The sequence below is a fragment of the Anopheles funestus genome, chromosome 3RL (assembly GCF_943734845.2).
Source record: "Anopheles funestus chromosome 3RL, idAnoFuneDA-416_04, whole genome shotgun sequence".
Taxonomy (NCBI): domain Eukaryota; kingdom Metazoa; phylum Arthropoda; class Insecta; order Diptera; family Culicidae; genus Anopheles; species Anopheles funestus.
Genome location: NC_064599.1, coordinates 78,574,833 through 78,592,838, shown reverse-complemented (window position 1 = coordinate 78,592,838; position 18,006 = coordinate 78,574,833). Strand labels below are relative to the sequence as shown.

Below are 18,006 nucleotides of genomic sequence, written 5' to 3'. Positions count from 1 at the left end.
ATGCCCTCAGATGTCTGTGCCAGAAGTTATTCGAGGAACCAAGTTCCTTACCCTGTTTGAGATAATGTAAAATTTTCCTAATTTTTGCACCAACTTTTACCTATAACTCGGTCGGTATCCAACAAATCGCCAATCTTTAACTTGTGGTCAATAGATGACACTAATGGCTACATTTTCTTCATGGACGACCATGCCCTCAGATGTCTGTGCCAGAAGTTATTCGAGGAACCAAGTTCCTTACCCTGTTTGAGAAAATGTAAAATTTTCCTCATTTTTGCACCAACTGTTACCTATAACTCGGCCGGTATCCAACGGATCGCCAATCTTTAACTTGTGGTCGATAGATGACACCAATGGCTACATTTTCTTCTTGGACGGCCATGCCCTCAGATGTCTGTGCCAGAAGTTATTCGAGGAACCAAGTTCCTTACCCTGTTCGAGAAAATGTAAAATTTTCCTAATTTTTGCACCAACTTTTACCTATAACTCGATCGGTATCCAACGAATCGCCAATCTTTAACTTGTGGTCGATAGATGACACCATTGGCTACATTTTCTTCATGAACGGCCATGCCCTCAGATGTCTGTGCCAGAAGTTATTCGAGGAACCAAGTTCCTTACCCTGTTTGAGAAAATGTAAAATTTTCCTCATTTTTCACCAATGTAGCAAAATTTATAAATGTGATATATTTTAATGGGAATTTGTTGCAATGAGTTTATTTACACTCAAATAATCCTTTAAATTAAAAATAAGATAAAAAAATGAGAAAAAAAAATTTAAAAAATTTCAACTCGAAAATTTCATAAGGGGTACCCCTTGCCATTTTTTTGAGAAATTTTGCAAAAAAATTTAAATTGATTTATTTTAATGCCAATTGGTTGCAATGAATTTCTTTTTACTCAAATGATGCTTTAAATAGAAAAAAGAATGAAAAATTACAGAAAATTAAAAAAATTCTAAAAATTTGAAAATTTCCTACGGCGACGAGCTTTCTTGGTGGTTCGTTGTTTTGAAACATTGTCACTGGGCTTAAAAACTTGCCTTTCTCATCTACTTCAACAAAACAATAAATTTAATACTTACTATAATTTTCTTTGCCAAAAATAATTTCATTTAATTCAAGATTATTTTCTCGCTACCAGCTCGTTGCATGAATAAAATTAAACGACCTTGAAGTCGCGCCAGAGTCGCAAAATTATTTTGGAAAATTGAGCAACAACAAGCTAAGCATGTAGTGACGGGGTTAGAAACAACATAATTTTCCTTTCGTTAGTCATTTTAATCTTTCATTAGACATTCTGAAAAGACATTGATACTCTCTATGTAATACATGCATCATTCTATCCCGAGCATAATAAATTAATTTTCAACTAACACACAGATCGATATTTTAGGTAATAAAAATAATAAAACAATATCAAAACAAAGCTGCCATCACATTCACCCCTGAACCAGGTCTTGTATGCGGATAAGCGTTTGACTCATTTATCACTTTCAATCTCGCTCGGAGCAAAGCTGTTCACGTTTCCCAGGCCCGCATTGACGGATTTTGGGAATTTGATGTTAAACATTGGCTTTCCCCCGTTACCGACGGCGACTTGTAGCTGTTCCACGTCCAGGATCACATCAGGATACTGCTTGTCCTTGTCCTCACGTCGTATGATCTCAACGCTGCTTGTCTTTGGTTCTGAAGAAGAAAAGAAAGGAAATTAAGTCGATTAAGTCGAATTAAATCCTCACGATGTATGTTTAAGAGAAAATTATTACTTTTTCGATTATTCTTCGATACATATTCCAGGCAGCATTGGTAAAGGAATGCGTACTGATCGAGCGTTTGTACCATCTTCACGCGTTGTCGCCGTAATCGTTTCACCGTATCGTACACGTTGATTTTTTTCTCCTGCAGCATTCGCTGCAGAATGATGTCCAGCGCAATGAAGGTACCGGTACGGCCGACCCCCGCACTGCAATGTATCACGAGCGGAATGGCGTTGCTTTTTCGTTCGGCGCGGACAATTTTGGAGAACTTGATCAGATCCGCCGTACTGGCGGGACAGTTATGATCCGGCCATTCAAGAAAGTGGTAATGAAATACTGCTTTTGTGACATTTTCCTGCAAAAAATGTATCAAACTGTGAGCCATATTTATCCTGCACAACGCAAAGTCAATACTGTACCTTCGAAATTAGAAACAGACGTTTGTAGTACAAGGATAGGTTCAGTTCCTGTGTGCACTTTACCCGTATGTCACCAAAATCGATGTACTCATCGAATCGTGGAAAGTATTGACAACATTTGTTCTTATCATGATCGATCGGTTGCGTAAGCATGACGATCGATTCGATCTCGTACTGCAACACCATACGCCAGAAATCGTAGCACGTCTCCTGCTTCGGACCCTGTGTTGCAATGTATTCTCGCTGATATTTGTATCCTTCGATGAACGATGCATTGATGTAGTCGTTAGCACCATGTTCGATATTCTCATCATCGTCGTTGCAGTCCAGCAGCACGCGATTCGAATCAAACGGTAGGATGTTGATGTAACGATTCTTACGCTCATTCTCACGCGCACTCTGAAATGTAACCGTCTCCTGGAGAGCAAAATCGGAGAAGTAGTTGATCGCTTGGAACTCTTTCGAAACCTTTTCCCGGTTCGATTGAAACAACTCATCGAACTGAGCAGGGAAATTCTTCAGCGGAATGTCGGACGGTTCTTCCGTCGGTGCGCGTCCCGTTTGCTGTGCCGGTAGCAGCAACCGTTGCTTACGCCATACAATCACCAGTCCACCGATGAACGCTAACAACAGACAACCGATCACAGCGCTCACGATAAGACCGACCTTAATGAGGGAATCCGTACGGAACACCTGCATTTCTGAATCGGTGTACCCGCTGCGGGAGAATATTCGCACTATGAGCGCATACTCCGTTCCTGGTTTCAGTGGTCCATTGCAGTACTCCTGTCCCTCACAGCTATCCTTTCCCACGACGTACTCAATTCCTCCGCTACGTCTTTCCTCACGAATCAAACGATTGATTGGATTCCAAAACTTGGGTGTTGTCTGGTACTGTTCCACGCAGCGCATATTGTTAGCGCGGTACCAATCCAGAACTTCGGGCCATTCATTATCTTCCGAGTTGTCGATGAAGTCGGTGCGGGGTTCTGGATCCTGCTGGCAAAGTCGCTCCGATATCAGCAGTGCCATATAGCGTATGCTGCCAAAGTCTGACGTTAACGTCATGTTGCCCAGCACTATTCGGGCCGTATTGGTGGGGTTGGGCGCTTCAAAAACGTCCACATTGAACCATTCTTCCGTGTGATCAATCGTGGGAACTGAAAGTAATGAATAAAGTTGAAACTCACGCTAACCTTATAAAACAGCCTATGACACATACTTCCTGCTGGAGATTCGAACTGCAGCTTCACGTTAGGGCTAAGTTCGCTCACGTTGGCTACTTCCACACTCAACGATACGGTGTAGTTGTATTCGGGCTTGAGACGATTTTCAACGTAGCTGTACGCATCATTTATTACTTCACTCTCCTCAATGTTAACGTCCCAGGCTATAGCATGCGGTATCGATGGATCCTGATCGCGAATGCCTTCCATCCGGCCTACGAATCGGGTAAGCCTTCCGTGCAAACCACACGGAAGACTCCAGGAAAACCACACCGACGATTTGTACGGCTGATCCAGCTCCGGACCTTCAATTTTATCGACTCGGAAGCTCTCGGTTGTGTTCGAAACGTCAGGCAGGGTGATTACTTCCTTTGGTTCCGTATATGGCCCTAATCCGGCTCCCGTTGCCGCCGCCACCTGTACCGTGTATAGCGTGTAGGGATTCAACTTCGCTACTACGTGTTGAAATTCGACTCCATCCCAGCTGCGCGCCTCATCGGGATTCACTTCGTCCCGCAGGTCTACTGTTTCGTTGAACTCTTCCAACGGTGTACAGAGCTTCGGAAGTGGATACTCTGGCGCGATCATGCGGACATGTATGCGATAACGTACGACTACTCCATTCTTCACAGTAGGGGCTTTCCATATGATTTCTATGGAACGATTCTGTCCAACTAGTTCCAGCACACTTGGACTATCGGGCACTGGAAAGAAGCAAATCGTCAAGTATAATATTATCGTTTCGACTCACGGAGATTTATAACATCTTTACCATCTTCTGCGGTTTTGAACTCGAATGAGGGTGTTGGATCGCTCCATCCCGCTATGTTCTGAATCCGAGCATTGCACATATACACCGAGAATGGATTCAAAGGCTCCACTATACCTTCAAAACTTGTGTTGGAGTTTGGAATGACGAATTCTTTAACAATCTGTAATTAACGTAATACGTTGACTTATACAAGAATTAAACGGATCATAATTCCTACCTGTGATTCGGGAACTGGTTCGTTCTCCTCCATCAGGGTACAATTGTACTGCACACTGATCAATAGACAGTTGTTATTGTTTTCACTGAGCAGCATCGTCGAAAGCTCCAGACTCCTTGAATTTATCGCAATTCCACGGATTGGTTCCACGTGATAGGACAAGATGGTACGTTCCTTCGTCTTCACCGATCCTATCTCGTTGAGACCGTCCTTCTTGCTGATGGAGATCGGTATGACTTGCACCGTGTAAACCATGCAAGCGATTACCTCTCCAAAGGTGACATGCTGATCGTTGGTGGTGTTGGAGAATACTTCCACATCTATGCCTGTTTCGGGGGTGTTGTACCAAGCTACCACACGGTAAGCCTCCACACAAAAACTTCCATTGATGGGAGGTTTCCATTTAACGGAAAGTGATCTTGGTTCTACTTCATTCAATTCCAGCTCAGTCACCTCGGACAGCTGCTGGAGTTCACGCACCGTTGCGGTAACACTTGCTGGTTCTCCTTTATCGTTTGCATGATCGATAGCATTTACCGTGAACTCGTACGTTGCACACGACTCCAGATTCGTCACATTGTACGTCGTGTTCGATGCATCAATGATTTGGCTTTCCGATGACCATGTGATGAGATACTCCTTGACGCACTGGAAACTATCCTTTGGAGGTCGCCATGTTAGCAAGATGCTTCTGTCAATATCAGTGATTGCACGAAGATCCCGAACTGGTCCGATCGTTTGTGGTCTGATGGTTACATCGCCATTACTGGATATCGATCGAACAGGACAACTGGGCGGTATGGCTGACGGTTTTTTTGGGACAGATGAACCTACGAAGACTGGTCGAATTGTTGATAGGCTCTTAGCCGAAAAACTAGGACTAGAAAATCTAGCGCAAACTGTTGCATTCGTTATAGGTTGGGCAATACGTGAAACATTGAATTTCGCTGAATTACTCAAAGTCCCCCGTTTTCGTTGTTGTATTGTGAAGTCGAAGGAGCACCGCGATGAGTCAAGCGATGATTTTAGTGAATCTGGTACATGATGTACAAATATCTCCACATATCTTTGTATTAGATCTCCGTTCTGATATTTCACACTGATTTGAATTCGATGTCGCTCATACGGTTTCAAATCTTGTAGCGTAATGAAAGGAATGTTCGTTCGTAGGGATTTGTCGTTCAGTTTCAATACTTCATAATAATCGACACAATCCTCCATTTCCACTATCCATGTTAGGACGTACGACTTACGTTCACTTCCAGTTTCCAGAATCTGCAGTTGGACTATTTCCAAATTCGGTTTCCATAGTCCATACACACAATCGGACGTTCCACTGTCTGTTCGACTAACATTTAGCATGAAAATGGTACATCTATGCTGCACCGGGAGTGCAACGTCCTTAAACTGTTTTATCAGCTGTTTGGTCGGACTTATGTTGGGGCTTATGTAAGATATGACCATCTCGTAGCTCACATTGACATCTTTTTCTGCTCGCCATTCGCCGACATTCACTATCGATTTTGAAACGGTAATATTCAATGTTGTAGATCGACATCTGCTTAAAACAGTCGACTGCGGCTCGTACTTCTTCGATTGAGGTAACAATTCGTTCGATAAGGAACTCTTACTCAAATGAACGGTGTCGTGGACGTTAACAACTCCTTGTTGCGATGACGTCCATCCACTACCGAACAATAAAGCGAAAAGCACAATTACCTTCAGCATTACTATTTCTCATCACTATTTGCAGGCATTAAATTTATTGATTATCGTGGCTTATTCAATGTTTACATACACGGAAACTTAGTCATTTGTCGTTAGTTTGCACATAGTATTGACGATATGTACGACGATCCAGTCATACATGGGGAGTAATTGCTAGGGGGAAAGAAAACAAAGATATTAACGAACTCGTCATAAGTTGGAGCGCGTTTTAAACACAAATCCTTATGAAAGTTAAGCTTCCTTTATGGTACATTGCGAATACACTATGGTGGTGGCTACTACACTGGCCAATAGCGTTGAAGAACAACAACTCACTCACAAAACCATCACATTGTTTCACCCCCACATACATTATCACGACACCCAACAAGATGTGTTGTATTGGTCACAAGTCTGTTATCATTACCAGATGGTCACACTTCTTTCCACCTCGCTGCTGTGTGCACGGCGGATATATTTGAAATAATAGCTGTGATTTGTGACCATTTCCACAATCTAAGGCGCCGAAGAGGGCCAGACTTCGAACGGACAGGTTGAGTTGATATAACTCGCACAAAACGAACCTATCAATAAAATACTCCTTCAATTAATCCATCATTCATCGGCGACGTTATCGGACAGTTGTAACAATTCAATAGAATCTCCTTGTGTTCGGGGACCTTTCATTGAGGTTTATCGATTGGATTTCTACAGGTTGTGACTAGCGCAATACAAGCGTTGTTACATTTAGCTTTAAATCACTGTTGTTACAATGTTTTTCAATTGGTGAACATTATCCAAAACTTCACCAAGACACTGATTAGAGCTTTACAGAATTGGCCAGTACAGTTTGATTGCCTACGTCACTAGTATAATCGTCACACTCGGATGCGTCGGATGCGGATGTCCAATTACATTCACGAACCTACAATGACTGACACTGAATTCGTACTTCGATCGGTTTGTGAGCTACCTCGTCGTGAGCAATTTTTATCGGACCTCGCGAATACGCTGTTAATATGCGTACTATCAGGCGCGATTCGGTTACGAATGGCCGGTATATTACCTGGTGATAACATTCTTTTTGTGTACCTATACATCACCTCCCGAATCGACCATAACGGGACCAACATATGCACACCGATTAGATAAGATAGCATTCGCCGTTATTTTCCGAATGTGTCAGAGGGGAAGTGGATCCGAAGTTTCCTTATGCAGCAATGTAGCTAACCGACAAGACAAGACAGACTTACGATTCATGATAGCGCGAGTTGAGCTTCTAATATTTAAAATTAAAAACACCAAAACTAAACCAAGGTAACTCACAGCTCGTGCACGCTCAACTAACTACCCTGACAGTCTTATCATCTCCACGACGAACAGTAAAGACGATAATCGATCGGAAGTTCTTATCGGAACCGTTAACTAGTACTGGTGCCGCATGTTCCGCACGCATACAAACAGTACGAACCATCTGGCTAGCCTGTGTCTCCAGAGCGTTCGATTCCAAGTACGATAAAAAGGTGTTTCCTTACATTCGCGTCGTGTTTCCCCAGCGTCACAGAGACACCCGTGTAGGGAGTTATTTTTCAACAACCGGCAGCCGACATTGGACCGGCGCGATATCATACGGCGAGAAGCGCATCATTTGCTTTGTTTTACTGTGCCCTACCGTTTGCCAGATGGCGATCCACCGGCAACCTGTCGAACGTCGAGCGGAAGAAAATGGTAAATATGCACAGGTACCGATAGTGAATCTTATCGGAAATGGTTGCTTTCCTTCTGTTTATCGTCCATCAATTTGCATTACAACTTTCTGTATCTACACCGGAACATTTGTTTGATGTGTGATTCTTGATCATTCTTTGTAAGAGGGAAAATTCTAGATTTGTCAAAGATAAGAACAAAATTAACTACCTAACGTAAGGTCGCTGGATGAATGACTCAATGCATTACGCGTGGGCGGATGGCATTCCTTTACAACTGTAGTTTATATTGCGATTTTGCCCATTTTGCGCCATCTTTGAAGACTACCGATGTTGATTTGCGGCATAATTGTGGTACCATTCGATCTGTTCCTTCGTTAACGACGGTCGTACGTCTTTCAGTGCACACAACACATGTGACATTGTAACGATCGTAGCATTTAAATCTTCCGTTGCTGCATTCAGTGCGGCCTAAAATGATAGGAAAACATTTAGTTCGTAACCACCTTAAACCGAACCCTTCTAAGCATTACCTGTGTGCAAAGATTTTGCAGATCAGCACCAGAGAATAGGTCCGTCTGTTGAGCGATAATTTCCAAATCAACATCCTCAGCAAACGGTACTCGATTGGCTAACTTTCGTAGTATAGCTAAGCGTGCCTTTCCTTCTGGAGCTGGTATGTGGATCAATTTGGTCAGTCGCCCGGGACGCAATAATGCATCATCGACCATATCTGGCCGGTTGGTAGCCGCTATAACAATGACGCGCTTTGCATCCTCGCTCAACGAACTCGCCACTTGTTCCGCTTGCCCAATGCCATCCATTTCCATCAGCAGGGTTGAAAGGACACCCATATTTACAGCACTTGAGCCACCCTTCATGCCCGTCGTACCGCGATTGCCCACAAGAGAATCGATTTCATCCAAAAACACCACCGCCGGCGCATTTGTTCGTGCCTCATTGAACACGCGTGTGATAAGCTTCTCCGCATCGCCAACATATGGTGAGTAAACTTCCGCTGCCGATAGGGACAGGAATGTCATGCCTGTTTCCGCGGCTAAACATTTGGCGAGTGTCGTTTTCGCACAACCCGGTGGTCCATACAGTAGAATGCCCCGCAGCGGGTGTATACCGAGACGATGGAAGCGGGCTGGATTTGCAAGTTGTTCCACTATGCACAGTCTAAGCAATGCTTTGAGATCATCCATTCCGCCGAAGAAATCGAGAGTTAACGAAGCATCATTAGCTGCCACAAGCCCTGTCGCGTTCCGAAGGCTGCTCGGGCGATGTTTTCGCTGTACCGCTGTTAGTGCGTCGTCGAATGGAAGATGCTTTTTATCGATCTCTCGAACGAGATTGTTGTAAAGAAGTTGCAGTTCCGCTCCAACGTAACCTGCCGTCCGCTGCCCAATGCTTTCCAATTGTTTTTCGGGAAGCGATAATCGGGTTGCCGTGTTGAAACTCCTTAATGTATCGATCCGCTGTTCTTTCGATGGGTATCCCAGGGTAATTTCTTTATCTAATCGTCCTGGTCTACGCAGACGCGTATCCATACTTTCTATACTCGAAGTTGTTCCGATGATAATAACGTTTTCCGACGATTCTTTGTACTGATCCACAAGCGATACAAACTGGGACGCTATCCGTGCAACGTTAACAAACTCCTCGCCCTTTTTCAAACCAACTTTAGGACAAATGGTATCAATGTCTTTGACCAGCAAAATAACGGGCTTGGCTTCGTCGATCAGCTCCTCGAAACGTTGCAATCGAACAAAGGTTTTGCGCAGTTCTGCTTCGGTTTCTCCTGGCAGTGAACGAAGGAAGTGTAATCCACGTATTTCGAACAGTGGAAGATTTTTTTCTATCGCAACAGCTTTTACCAGACTGTACTTTCCTGTCCCACTCGGACCATGCACTAGAAGAGAGCGACCTTCTGTTAGTGTTACTTCCAACTGTTCTCTTGCCCTGTCGATTCCTCCCAGCTGCTTTGGTACAATAGTGTCCGAATGGAAATGTAATTGGTTGATGGTGATTATTGAGCTGCAGTCGATTTCACCGTACAGAGATACACCACGCGTTTCTTTTACGTATGCCGCACATATTCCCATGCTTCGCTCGCGAAGAAACCGGAAATCGAGTCGAGAACCTTCACAGAAGAATGTTCCCGCAAGGAACGTACGTATCGTTTCAATCAGGCAATCTTTCGTCAGCAGTAGATCTACCTTTAAGCAGGAGCAATCCAACCACACATCGATAGTCACCTCGCTGAATTCTTCCACCGGTACGTGGATTGGACTTATCGCCACTAGAGTATTGTCGTCATTCGAATTGGCTCGATCAGTCGATTCTTTTACTAGCTCTACCGTGTGATGTCCAAAGTATGCTTCCCTGTGCGCTGAATTGCGATCCAAATGGGAATATATTCGCCAAAGAAAGCTGCGTCCATCCTGTAAGCGACAAACGGCCGGCACACCAGGTAACACATGCCAAGCACTTCGTTCAATTTCCTTTGGCCACACGGAACAGGACTGAGGCGCAGTAAAGGCTGGTTCTAGTTTGGGATTAAATTTTAGCGATAAATTTATAGAATCGCACATTTTGGTAAAAGCGAAAGCAACGTGTTGCTTCAGTACAACAAAACCCTTCACAAAATGTAAACAAACTAAATGTTTACTTTACTTTCGAACATAAGTTCGAAAATGTTGGCGCATTGTCAAAACAATTTTCGCAATTATTGTAATTTTTTTTAATCCTTCTATTTTTAAATTAAACTAAAAAAAAACCTTGTGATCATTAATTCTTAACAAGATTTTCAGCTTTATCGTAAAAAAAATTATTTATCTCCTTTTTAAAGATGGTTTGATATCCGCCCACCAAATCCCATTGTGCGGGCCTATTTCATGAAACAATTCATGAAACATTTCATTTGAAATGTTGCATAGGGAAACGTTTCATGTGGATTATTTAAAAAGACTGTTGATGCTCATTGTCCGATTATGTTTTATTTCAGATTCTTCCACTTCGTTTGTGCGTTGGATAGGACTCATAATCGCAATCATTGCATTTCTGATATTCATTGGAAAAAGCTACTATGTAGGGAAAGTCGATGAGGAACTCTTGGGCGCCGGCAAGACTAATTGGGAAAATTATGAACACGATGAGCAAATACTGATTGTTGGGTAAGTGGAGTTAAGAACATTCAGTTAGTGCATGCTATTTTATCACTATTTTTCTCCAAAAAAGACACAACCAGCTAGCTATGAATATAGCAAAGACTGAAAAAAATAATCTACGAGAGTTTGATCTGCACTGGGATCTACAGCGTCACATGGTTTGGAGCAAGATAAATACCTCCCGTACGGATTTAATTCGTCTCAGAGCAGGACGCGTTAATGGACAAATGTGGTATGCTGGATTAAACTGCACTGAATCTTCTTTCGATGCAGTTCAAAGCGTGTTTGAACAAATAGATACTCTTAAACGGTTGATTGCAAGGCATGGGCAGGACCTTTCACTTGTGACATCAGTTGCTGAGCTGGAGTCGGCAATCAGGCAAGCAAAAATTGCGTCACTGCTCGCTGTAAAGGGTGGACATTCCATCAACATGAAGCTGGGACTGTTGAGAACACTGCATGCACTCGGCGTAAGGTGCATGTCGCTGGCTTCGGAACGAAACTGCTGCAGCTGGGTTGATTCTTCAATTGTTGATCTGGAGGACATCGGAACCGCTGATATGCGGCATGATCTTTCCCTGTGGGGTCAACTGGTAGTGTGGGAAATGAATCGCTTAGGTATGATTGTGGACCTTTCTTATGCCAGCTATGGTGCGGCCTTGGATGTGTTGCGATACAGTAAAGCTCCAGTGATCTTCAGCAATGCGGGAGCATTCGCAATCAACAAACATCATCTTAACGTGAGGGAAGACGTACTGATACCGTTAGCTACTCAAAGAGGAATCATTATGATAAGCTTCGATCCTAAACTTCTTGGAGGATGCACCATAGACAATGTGCTTGGTAAGTACATGAATATTTAGAGCACGGTACAGTAATTTGATAATCCACCCAATGTCCCACAGAACACCTTAATTATCTGAGGGAAGTTATTGGACCGGACCATATCGGTATTGGTAGTGGTTTCGACGGGTTTGATAGTGCAATCGATGGGCTAGAGGATGTCTCCAAGTTCTCACACTTGTTCAACGCTCTTACACATGGGAAGTACACCGATGGCGAGACATTCCACCCGTGGACGAAGAACGAGCTCAAGAAACTGGCCGGATTAAACTTTCTGCGCGTATTTCACGAAGTAGAGCAGGTAAAGCAAGAACTCTCTCACGAGCAACCGCTCGAAGATGACGGATTGGAAGATATGTTGGATTGAAATAAAGATAGTTCTTATGTTTTTAAAACTGATTACGATTTGTTTACAACCGGCAATTATCATCATCGACAGGTGTCTTATCATTTGCGTTGGTAATAAAACATTTTTCAGTATCAGCTGTGTCCCTATCTAATCCATGTCAATCGTGCAGGAGCGTAAGTCGTAGGCATGCTAGTCTATTGTACGCTTCAGTAGAACGCTCAATGCGGCAAGGTTAAGATCGCCCGTGAGGATGTTTTTCCAAACAAGTAAGTATCGTGAATTTGATTCTTTGCCTATCGAATGATTATAATCACTGGACGATAGTTTTAAGCAACAAAAAGCTGCTCACTGCATGTGTGATTGCGCTAGTGATAACGATCTGTGCCATAGTGGTACCGATCGCTGTCGTCAACTCGTATGATGACGCACCCACTCCGAAGAAGTTCTCCGGTCGAGAAGTACTCGATGAAGTGCCACTCATAGATGGGTAATGTTATAACAACATTCGGTGTGTGAATTTGTCAACCAATCAACGCTTTCATTCGCAGACATAATGATCTTCCGTTCAGCATATATCTTGTGGAGCGGAACTTAATCAATCACTTTAACCTTGACTCAAATCTCAAGGAACATCCCGCCTGGTCAGCGGAAAACAGAACTCATACGGATCTTCCCCGATTGCGCCAGGGAAAGCTTGGCGCACAGTTTTGGGTAGCGTACATCCGGTGCGCCGACACGCAATACAAGGATGCGGTCGCACGCACTTTGGAGCAGATTGACGTTACTAAACGCCTCATCAAGAAGTACCCGAACGATTTCAAGTATGCCGATTCCGCGGACGGTATTATGGAAGCTTTCCGGGAGAAAAAGTTAGCCTCTTTGATTGCCGTTGAAGGTGGCCATTCGATCGATTCCCGGTTGGCAGTGTTGCGGTTGTTTTACGAGCTCGGTGTACGGTACATGACACTGACGCACTCCTGTAACACTCCCTGGGCCGATGCATCGCCGGTAGATGATGTGACACCACCGCCAGCACCGTCCCAGCTTAACAACCTGTCCGCCTGGGGACGCCATGTGATATGGGAAATGAACCGTCTCGGTATGATGATCGACATATCACACGTCAGCTATGGTGTAATGAGGGACGTACTACAACACAGTCGTGCGCCAGTTATCTTCAGCCACTCGTCTGCCCATGCCGTCTTCGAGCATCATCGTAACGTGCAGGATGACATTTTGTGGGAACTCGGCAGGAAGAAAGGAATTGTCATGGTCAACTTCTATCCACTGTTTGTCGGGGGAAATACCATCGACGATGTTATCAGTGAGTGAAGGGAGCGTGTGCGCGCAAGGTGCCTTTGTAATGAGTCTCTTCTTTTTGTACGATCCATCTAGAACACCTGAACCACATTCGAACGATTACCGGCGTCGATCATATCGGGCTGGGAGGTGACTATAACGGAGTGACTGTTACACCGGAAGGTCTGGAAGATGTATCCAAATATCCGGACCTGTTTGACATGCTGGCAAATGGTGTGCTGCGTACGGGAGAAAAGTTCGAACCATGGACTAGGGAAGATCTGCAGAAGCTTGCAGGGTTGAATCTGTTGCGAGTTTTCAGGGAAGTAGAACGCATTCGGGACGGTTTGGCCGACGAAGAACCGTTTGAAGATTTGATTCCCTTCGAAGAGTTTGAACGAGCCAATGTAGCCGATCAACCGTGTATGACGGACATGGATATGCACAAGAACTTATAGGTTCATGCGAAGAACAACTTTAAGCATGTAAATAAATGCCAACGAAACGAAACAGCGTTATCTTTTTGCGTCACTGTGATAAGAAGTATTTTCCGTCTATTCCAATATATCCCTTTTGCCTGACAATCAATTGTCATGCCGTATCGCTTTACAACCCGATCGTCTTAATCGACAAGATACCGTTCCCGGGCGCCTCTTCTGTCTCTTTAGCATTGTGCGAAACGGTACGAGATGAATGATGATAGAGCGATACTCTTGGCAAGGTAATCGTTTTACGACTATTATCATATCAGCGCTGAGACATTGGAAAGGGAACACGCAAACACAGCTGATCGGGGTAAAACATTACGGCGCACTACTAAGCAGGTTTAGTAGTGGCTGGACCGTTGCGTGCATCGGTATTTTACTGACGCGCACAAGTTTGTTGAGGAAAAGATGTCTTGTCTAGACAAAGGTAATTAGCGTGTAGGCGACAAATTAAGGGTTGTGTTTAGATTGCGTCATAGCGTGTGTTTTATGGTGGATTTATTGGCAGAAAACGATAAGTTATTGTTAGTTTGATGTAGAAAAGTGCTCTATTAGTTTTGTTTCTGTATAATTTGTTTTGGAATGGTAGATTTACGTGAACGCTGTAAAATGTAGAACATTCTAAAGGAAACAGTTGTGATTGTGTGTTAGAAATGCTGTGTCATGATGGAAAATTGATGCATTATGATATCACGTTGTAGTGGGAGACAAGTATGCAAATTAGTGGGAGTCTAGCAAATTAACAAACAGAAATGAAATAGAATCACTTCCCATCAGGAACGGTATTAACATCTTAATTTCATTTTTATAACCAAACTTTCCAGTTATGGCGTACAAAAAAACCTTAACAATGGGTGTTTTGATACTGTTTGCTGTCCTAGCCGTGGCTATAGCGGTTCCAATCGCCACCAACAGTGACTCCGACAACAGTGTTGTGCCGCAAGTTAATCAATTTTTCGGAAGGACAGTACTGGACGAAGTTCCATTGATTGATGGGTTAGTAGTGTACTTCCTGTAAAACTCGTGAATAATTAAAAAAATCATTCGCATGTTTCTAGACACAACGATTTGCCATGGAATTTGTACAACTACGAGCGGAATCAGATCAACAAATTTGAGCTTAACACCGACCTGAAGCAGCATCCCATTTGGGGACCGGCAACAAACAGCCATACGGACATTCCGCGCCTGAAGGCAGGCAAGGTTGGTGCTCAGTTCTGGGTGGCCTACGTCAGTTGTGGCAACCAGTACAAAGATGCGGTGGAACGCACATTGGAGCAGATTGATGTGATTAAGCGCATGGTGCGCAAGTACTCTGACCACATGAAGTACGTTACATCGACGGAAGGAATTATGGCGGCCTTCCAGGAGCGTAAGATTGGTTCACTGATCGCGGTCGAGGGCGGTCATTCGATGGATTCCCGGCTAGCGGTGTTGCGGATGTACTACGAGCTGGGTGTGCGGTACATGACGCTAACACACTCCTGCAATACACCTTGGGCCGATGCTTCACCGATAGACGCTCAGCCGGAAGCGAACCTGCGTAACGTTACCGACTGGGGAAGGAACGTTCTGTGGGAGATGAACCGACTCGGTATGCTGATCGACGTGTCGCACGTCAGCCACGGCGTTATGGTGGAGGTGCTGGAGCACACGAAGTCACCGGTCATCTTTAGCCACTCTTCGTCGTACTCCGTATTCGGACACCACCGAAACGTGCAGGACGACGTTTTGAAGCAGCTCGTCCAAAACAACGGTATCATCATGGTGAACTTTTACACAGGTTTCATCGGTGGAAGTTCGATCGATAATGTTATCGGTAAAGGGATTATTTTTTGTTTCCAAAGGCAGCTCAATCACGACCTTTAACGGGACACCTTGTCTTCCTTTGCAGAACATCTTAACTACATTAAAGGCATCACCGGACCGGACCATATCGGACTCGGTGGAGACTTTGATGGAGTTGATAGTGTGCCCATGTTTCTGGACGACGTGTCCAAGTATCCCGATCTGTTCGACATGCTGGCCGATGGGATGTTCAAAAATGGGACCACTTTTACACCCTGGACACGCGAAGATTTACGCAAGCTAGCGGGTGAAAACTTGCTGCGAGTGTTCCGGGAGGTTGAGCAGGTTAGAGATAGCATGGCAGATGTGGAACCGTACGAAGATTTGATACCTTATCAGGATTTCGTTGATGCCGGTGTAGCCGAGCAGCCGTGCATGAGCGACATGGACATTCATAAGCAATAAAGGGACACTCTTATGTTATCTAGTCCGTAAATAAGTTTTTTTCTTCCACAACTTCCACCAAGCAGGGGACCAAAAACTGTTTCCAAAATAACAATTCCAAAGCATTTCCGAATAAGGCACATGCATCCATTTTGTTAACATAAATCATGGCCAAAAAATTGAAAAGGGCTATTTTTTGGGAACACATTCAGCAAAGCAAACAAATCCCTTCAATCCGACCAGAAAATGTGCAACTCTTGCGCATTGTTGCTAACCTAAAATTTGGACCAACCCATTGTAGGAGCGTCCTTTTTAATGGCTATTCCAATCCTTCGGACGTCCACAGTGGGGTGTCCGGAATGGAAAAATTCTGACCCTTACCGTTAAAAAAAAGGCTAAACACGGATGAAACAGCAAACGGAAAGTGGTAGGCCGAGTACATACTGACCAGTTGCACACGTACTGACCGAACAAACAAAACAAAAAGGTTCGTTTTTTCTTCCTATTCATTCCATTGATTGTTGGGACAGTTTTTCCGGATCAATGTGTGTTTATCTGTGTGTGTGCGCCATGCATAGGCTCTCCAGTCGGGTAAGGGTTGTGTCCATCAGAATGAGTTACGCAAGCTGGCGAAGGTTAAAATTGACCCTTCGATAAACCCTTCCGAACATTTTTATTTTTCGTTTCGCTTTCAAACATATACAATACGTCCATCCGGGATGCGTAACAGCAGGACACTAGCCAGGGTCTGGTCGGCCATATTGCACAATGGACAACGAGTATAAAACGGATTCCATGAAAAGAATGGGACATTATTACCGATTATCGATCCCAAATCGGCACACTGGACAAGCTGCTTGTACAGTTGTGCTTTTCGACTGCAGACATTCCAGCAGCATGCTGATTTCCTTGGCCTCAATGCGAAAGGATAAGGGCTCCCGCTGACCGTAATGATACGAAAGGGCTAGCAAACAAAGAAAAGGATGTACAAAAACACGCATTCTCTAGACGTCGGGTAACCATACGCAACCAGTTTTATAGTCCAATTCGGTATGCCATGGAACGTAAAAGTATCTTCCGGCATAACTTAAACCTCGTTTGCGTATTTCAAGAAACGTTACTGGAGCGAAATATGCGTCACAAGAAACAAGTTAATTTAAAATCACAGATGGAACTTTCCGTTACTCTTTTTTGGCATCATAAATTATCATTTCATCACGGTAAACCGTCAGCCATACGTTTCCTGCATGAAGAACTGCCGAACGACCTGAAAAAAGCGGCATGAACGTCGAGTATCACTTCCCGAATGTCTTTCGGCTTAGATTTTTCTGCCTTTACGTATGCAACTGACGAAACGACACATTTGAGTCGTCTCATGAAAAAAAGATATAGTAAGAAACCTAACACTTTTTTTCCTTGGAGAAGTACCGCCTGGAAAAGGCTAAAGGAACGCAATAAAAAATTAGCCACGCAATGATGAGTTTCATCTGTTTGCGATCAAGATCTCTCTTCTGTTCGTTCTCATAATGTGTCCTGAGACTGAGGCTCTTGCTGAAGTGGTTTCGAGCAGTGGATAATTAATTACCAAACCACAAGCGATCGATCGATCGCACGAACGAACTTCGGTCCAAGAGAAAATGGCCAAATCGCACTATCGGAAAAAAAGGATCGCGATCGGGTTTCTTGGAAGAGTTAATGATTTATTATGTACGGTGTTGTGTGTGCGAGGGAGGAAGAGAGAGAGAAAAACAAGGCGAGGATAAGCGAGAAACTGACACCCTGACACTGTGAGGGCATGAAAGGATGCAGACGTAACCCG

At 44.0% G+C, this 18,006-nt stretch overlaps 4 protein-coding genes across 6 annotated transcripts; 2 read left to right on the top strand and 2 right to left on the bottom strand.

The window, feature by feature from the left end:
- Window positions 1-748: 748 nt before the first annotated feature.
- Window positions 749-7,209, bottom strand: LOC125767389 (phosphatidylinositol phosphatase PTPRQ). Of its 3 annotated transcripts, none has more exons than XM_049433911.1 (7): window positions 6,685-7,209; window positions 4,394-6,274; window positions 4,177-4,336; window positions 3,401-4,108; window positions 2,179-3,338; window positions 1,769-2,114; window positions 749-1,688 (listed from the first exon to the last, which is right to left on the bottom strand). In XM_049433911.1, exons 2-7 carry the CDS (start codon window positions 6,119-6,121, stop codon window positions 1,483-1,485), a joined length of 4,308 nt encoding a protein of 1,435 aa, XP_049289868.1. In that variant the 5' UTR covers window positions 6,122-6,274; window positions 6,685-7,209; the 3' UTR covers window positions 749-1,482. The 3 variants fall into 3 exon arrangements, with proteins under 3 accessions (XP_049289868.1, XP_049289869.1, XP_049289871.1); XM_049433912.1 differs by having other exon boundaries at window positions 6,948-7,209; XM_049433914.1 differs by having other exon boundaries at window positions 6,963-7,209.
- A 140-nt stretch (window positions 7,210-7,349) lies between these two features.
- Window positions 7,350-10,442, bottom strand: LOC125767396 (uncharacterized). Its single transcript, XM_049433931.1, has 2 exons — window positions 8,340-10,442; window positions 7,350-8,277 (listed from the first exon to the last, which is right to left on the bottom strand). Exons 1-2 carry the CDS (start codon window positions 10,401-10,403, stop codon window positions 8,131-8,133), a joined length of 2,211 nt encoding a protein of 736 aa, XP_049289888.1. The 5' UTR covers window positions 10,404-10,442; the 3' UTR covers window positions 7,350-8,130.
- Window positions 7,729-12,216, top strand: LOC125767408 (uncharacterized). Its single transcript, XM_049433957.1, has 4 exons — window positions 7,729-7,828; window positions 10,817-10,985; window positions 11,050-11,822; window positions 11,885-12,216. Exons 1-4 carry the CDS (start codon window positions 7,783-7,785, stop codon window positions 12,187-12,189), a joined length of 1,293 nt encoding a protein of 430 aa, XP_049289914.1. The 5' UTR covers window positions 7,729-7,782; the 3' UTR covers window positions 12,190-12,216.
- An 88-nt stretch (window positions 12,217-12,304) lies between these two features.
- On the top strand, window positions 12,305-16,659 carry LOC125767421 (uncharacterized). The gene is made up of 7 exons (XM_049433975.1): window positions 12,305-12,437; window positions 12,496-12,658; window positions 12,720-13,495; window positions 13,567-13,921; window positions 14,787-14,951; window positions 15,014-15,774; window positions 15,850-16,659. The coding sequence occupies exons 1-7, from the start codon at window positions 12,422-12,424 to the stop codon at window positions 16,206-16,208; spliced, it is 2,595 nt and encodes an 864-aa protein (XP_049289932.1). The 5' UTR covers window positions 12,305-12,421; the 3' UTR covers window positions 16,209-16,659.
- Window positions 16,660-18,006: the final 1,347 nt, after the last annotated feature.

Bases quoted from the DNA above. Each gene is read 5' to 3' on its own strand.
- LOC125767421 (XM_049433975.1), top strand. The intron at 12,659-12,719 runs GTAATGTTATAA...TTTCATTCGCAG, and splicing joins GAAGTGCCACTCATAGATGG to ACATAATGATCTTCCGTTCA. The intron at 13,922-14,786 runs CTTATAGGTTCA...TCCAGTTATGGC, and splicing joins GACATGGATATGCACAAGAA to GTACAAAAAAACCTTAACAA.
- LOC125767408 (XM_049433957.1), top strand. From the start codon at position 7,783: ATGGCGATCCACCGGCAACCTGTCGAACGTCGAGCGGAAGAAAATG. The intron at 7,829-10,816 runs GTAAATATGCAC...GTTTTATTTCAG, and splicing joins ACGTCGAGCGGAAGAAAATG to ATTCTTCCACTTCGTTTGTG. The intron at 10,986-11,049 runs GTAAGTGGAGTT...TCTCCAAAAAAG, and splicing joins GAGCAAATACTGATTGTTGG to ACACAACCAGCTAGCTATGA.
- LOC125767396 (XM_049433931.1), bottom strand. From the start codon at position 10,403: ATGTGCGATTCTATAAATTTATCGCTAAAATTTAATCCCAAACTAGAA. The intron at 8,278-8,339 runs GTAATGCTTAGA...CTATCATTTTAG, and splicing joins TGCAAAATCTTTGCACACAG to GCCGCACTGAATGCAGCAAC.
- LOC125767389 (XM_049433911.1), bottom strand. From the start codon at position 6,121: ATGCTGAAGGTAATTGTGCTTTTCGCTTTATTGTTCGGTAGTGGATGG. The intron at 2,115-2,178 runs GTACAGTATTGA...CATTTTTTGCAG, and splicing joins GTCTGTTTCTAATTTCGAAG to GAAAATGTCACAAAAGCAGT. The intron at 1,689-1,768 runs GTAATAATTTTC...TTTCTTCTTCAG, and splicing joins ATCGAAGAATAATCGAAAAA to AACCAAAGACAAGCAGCGTT.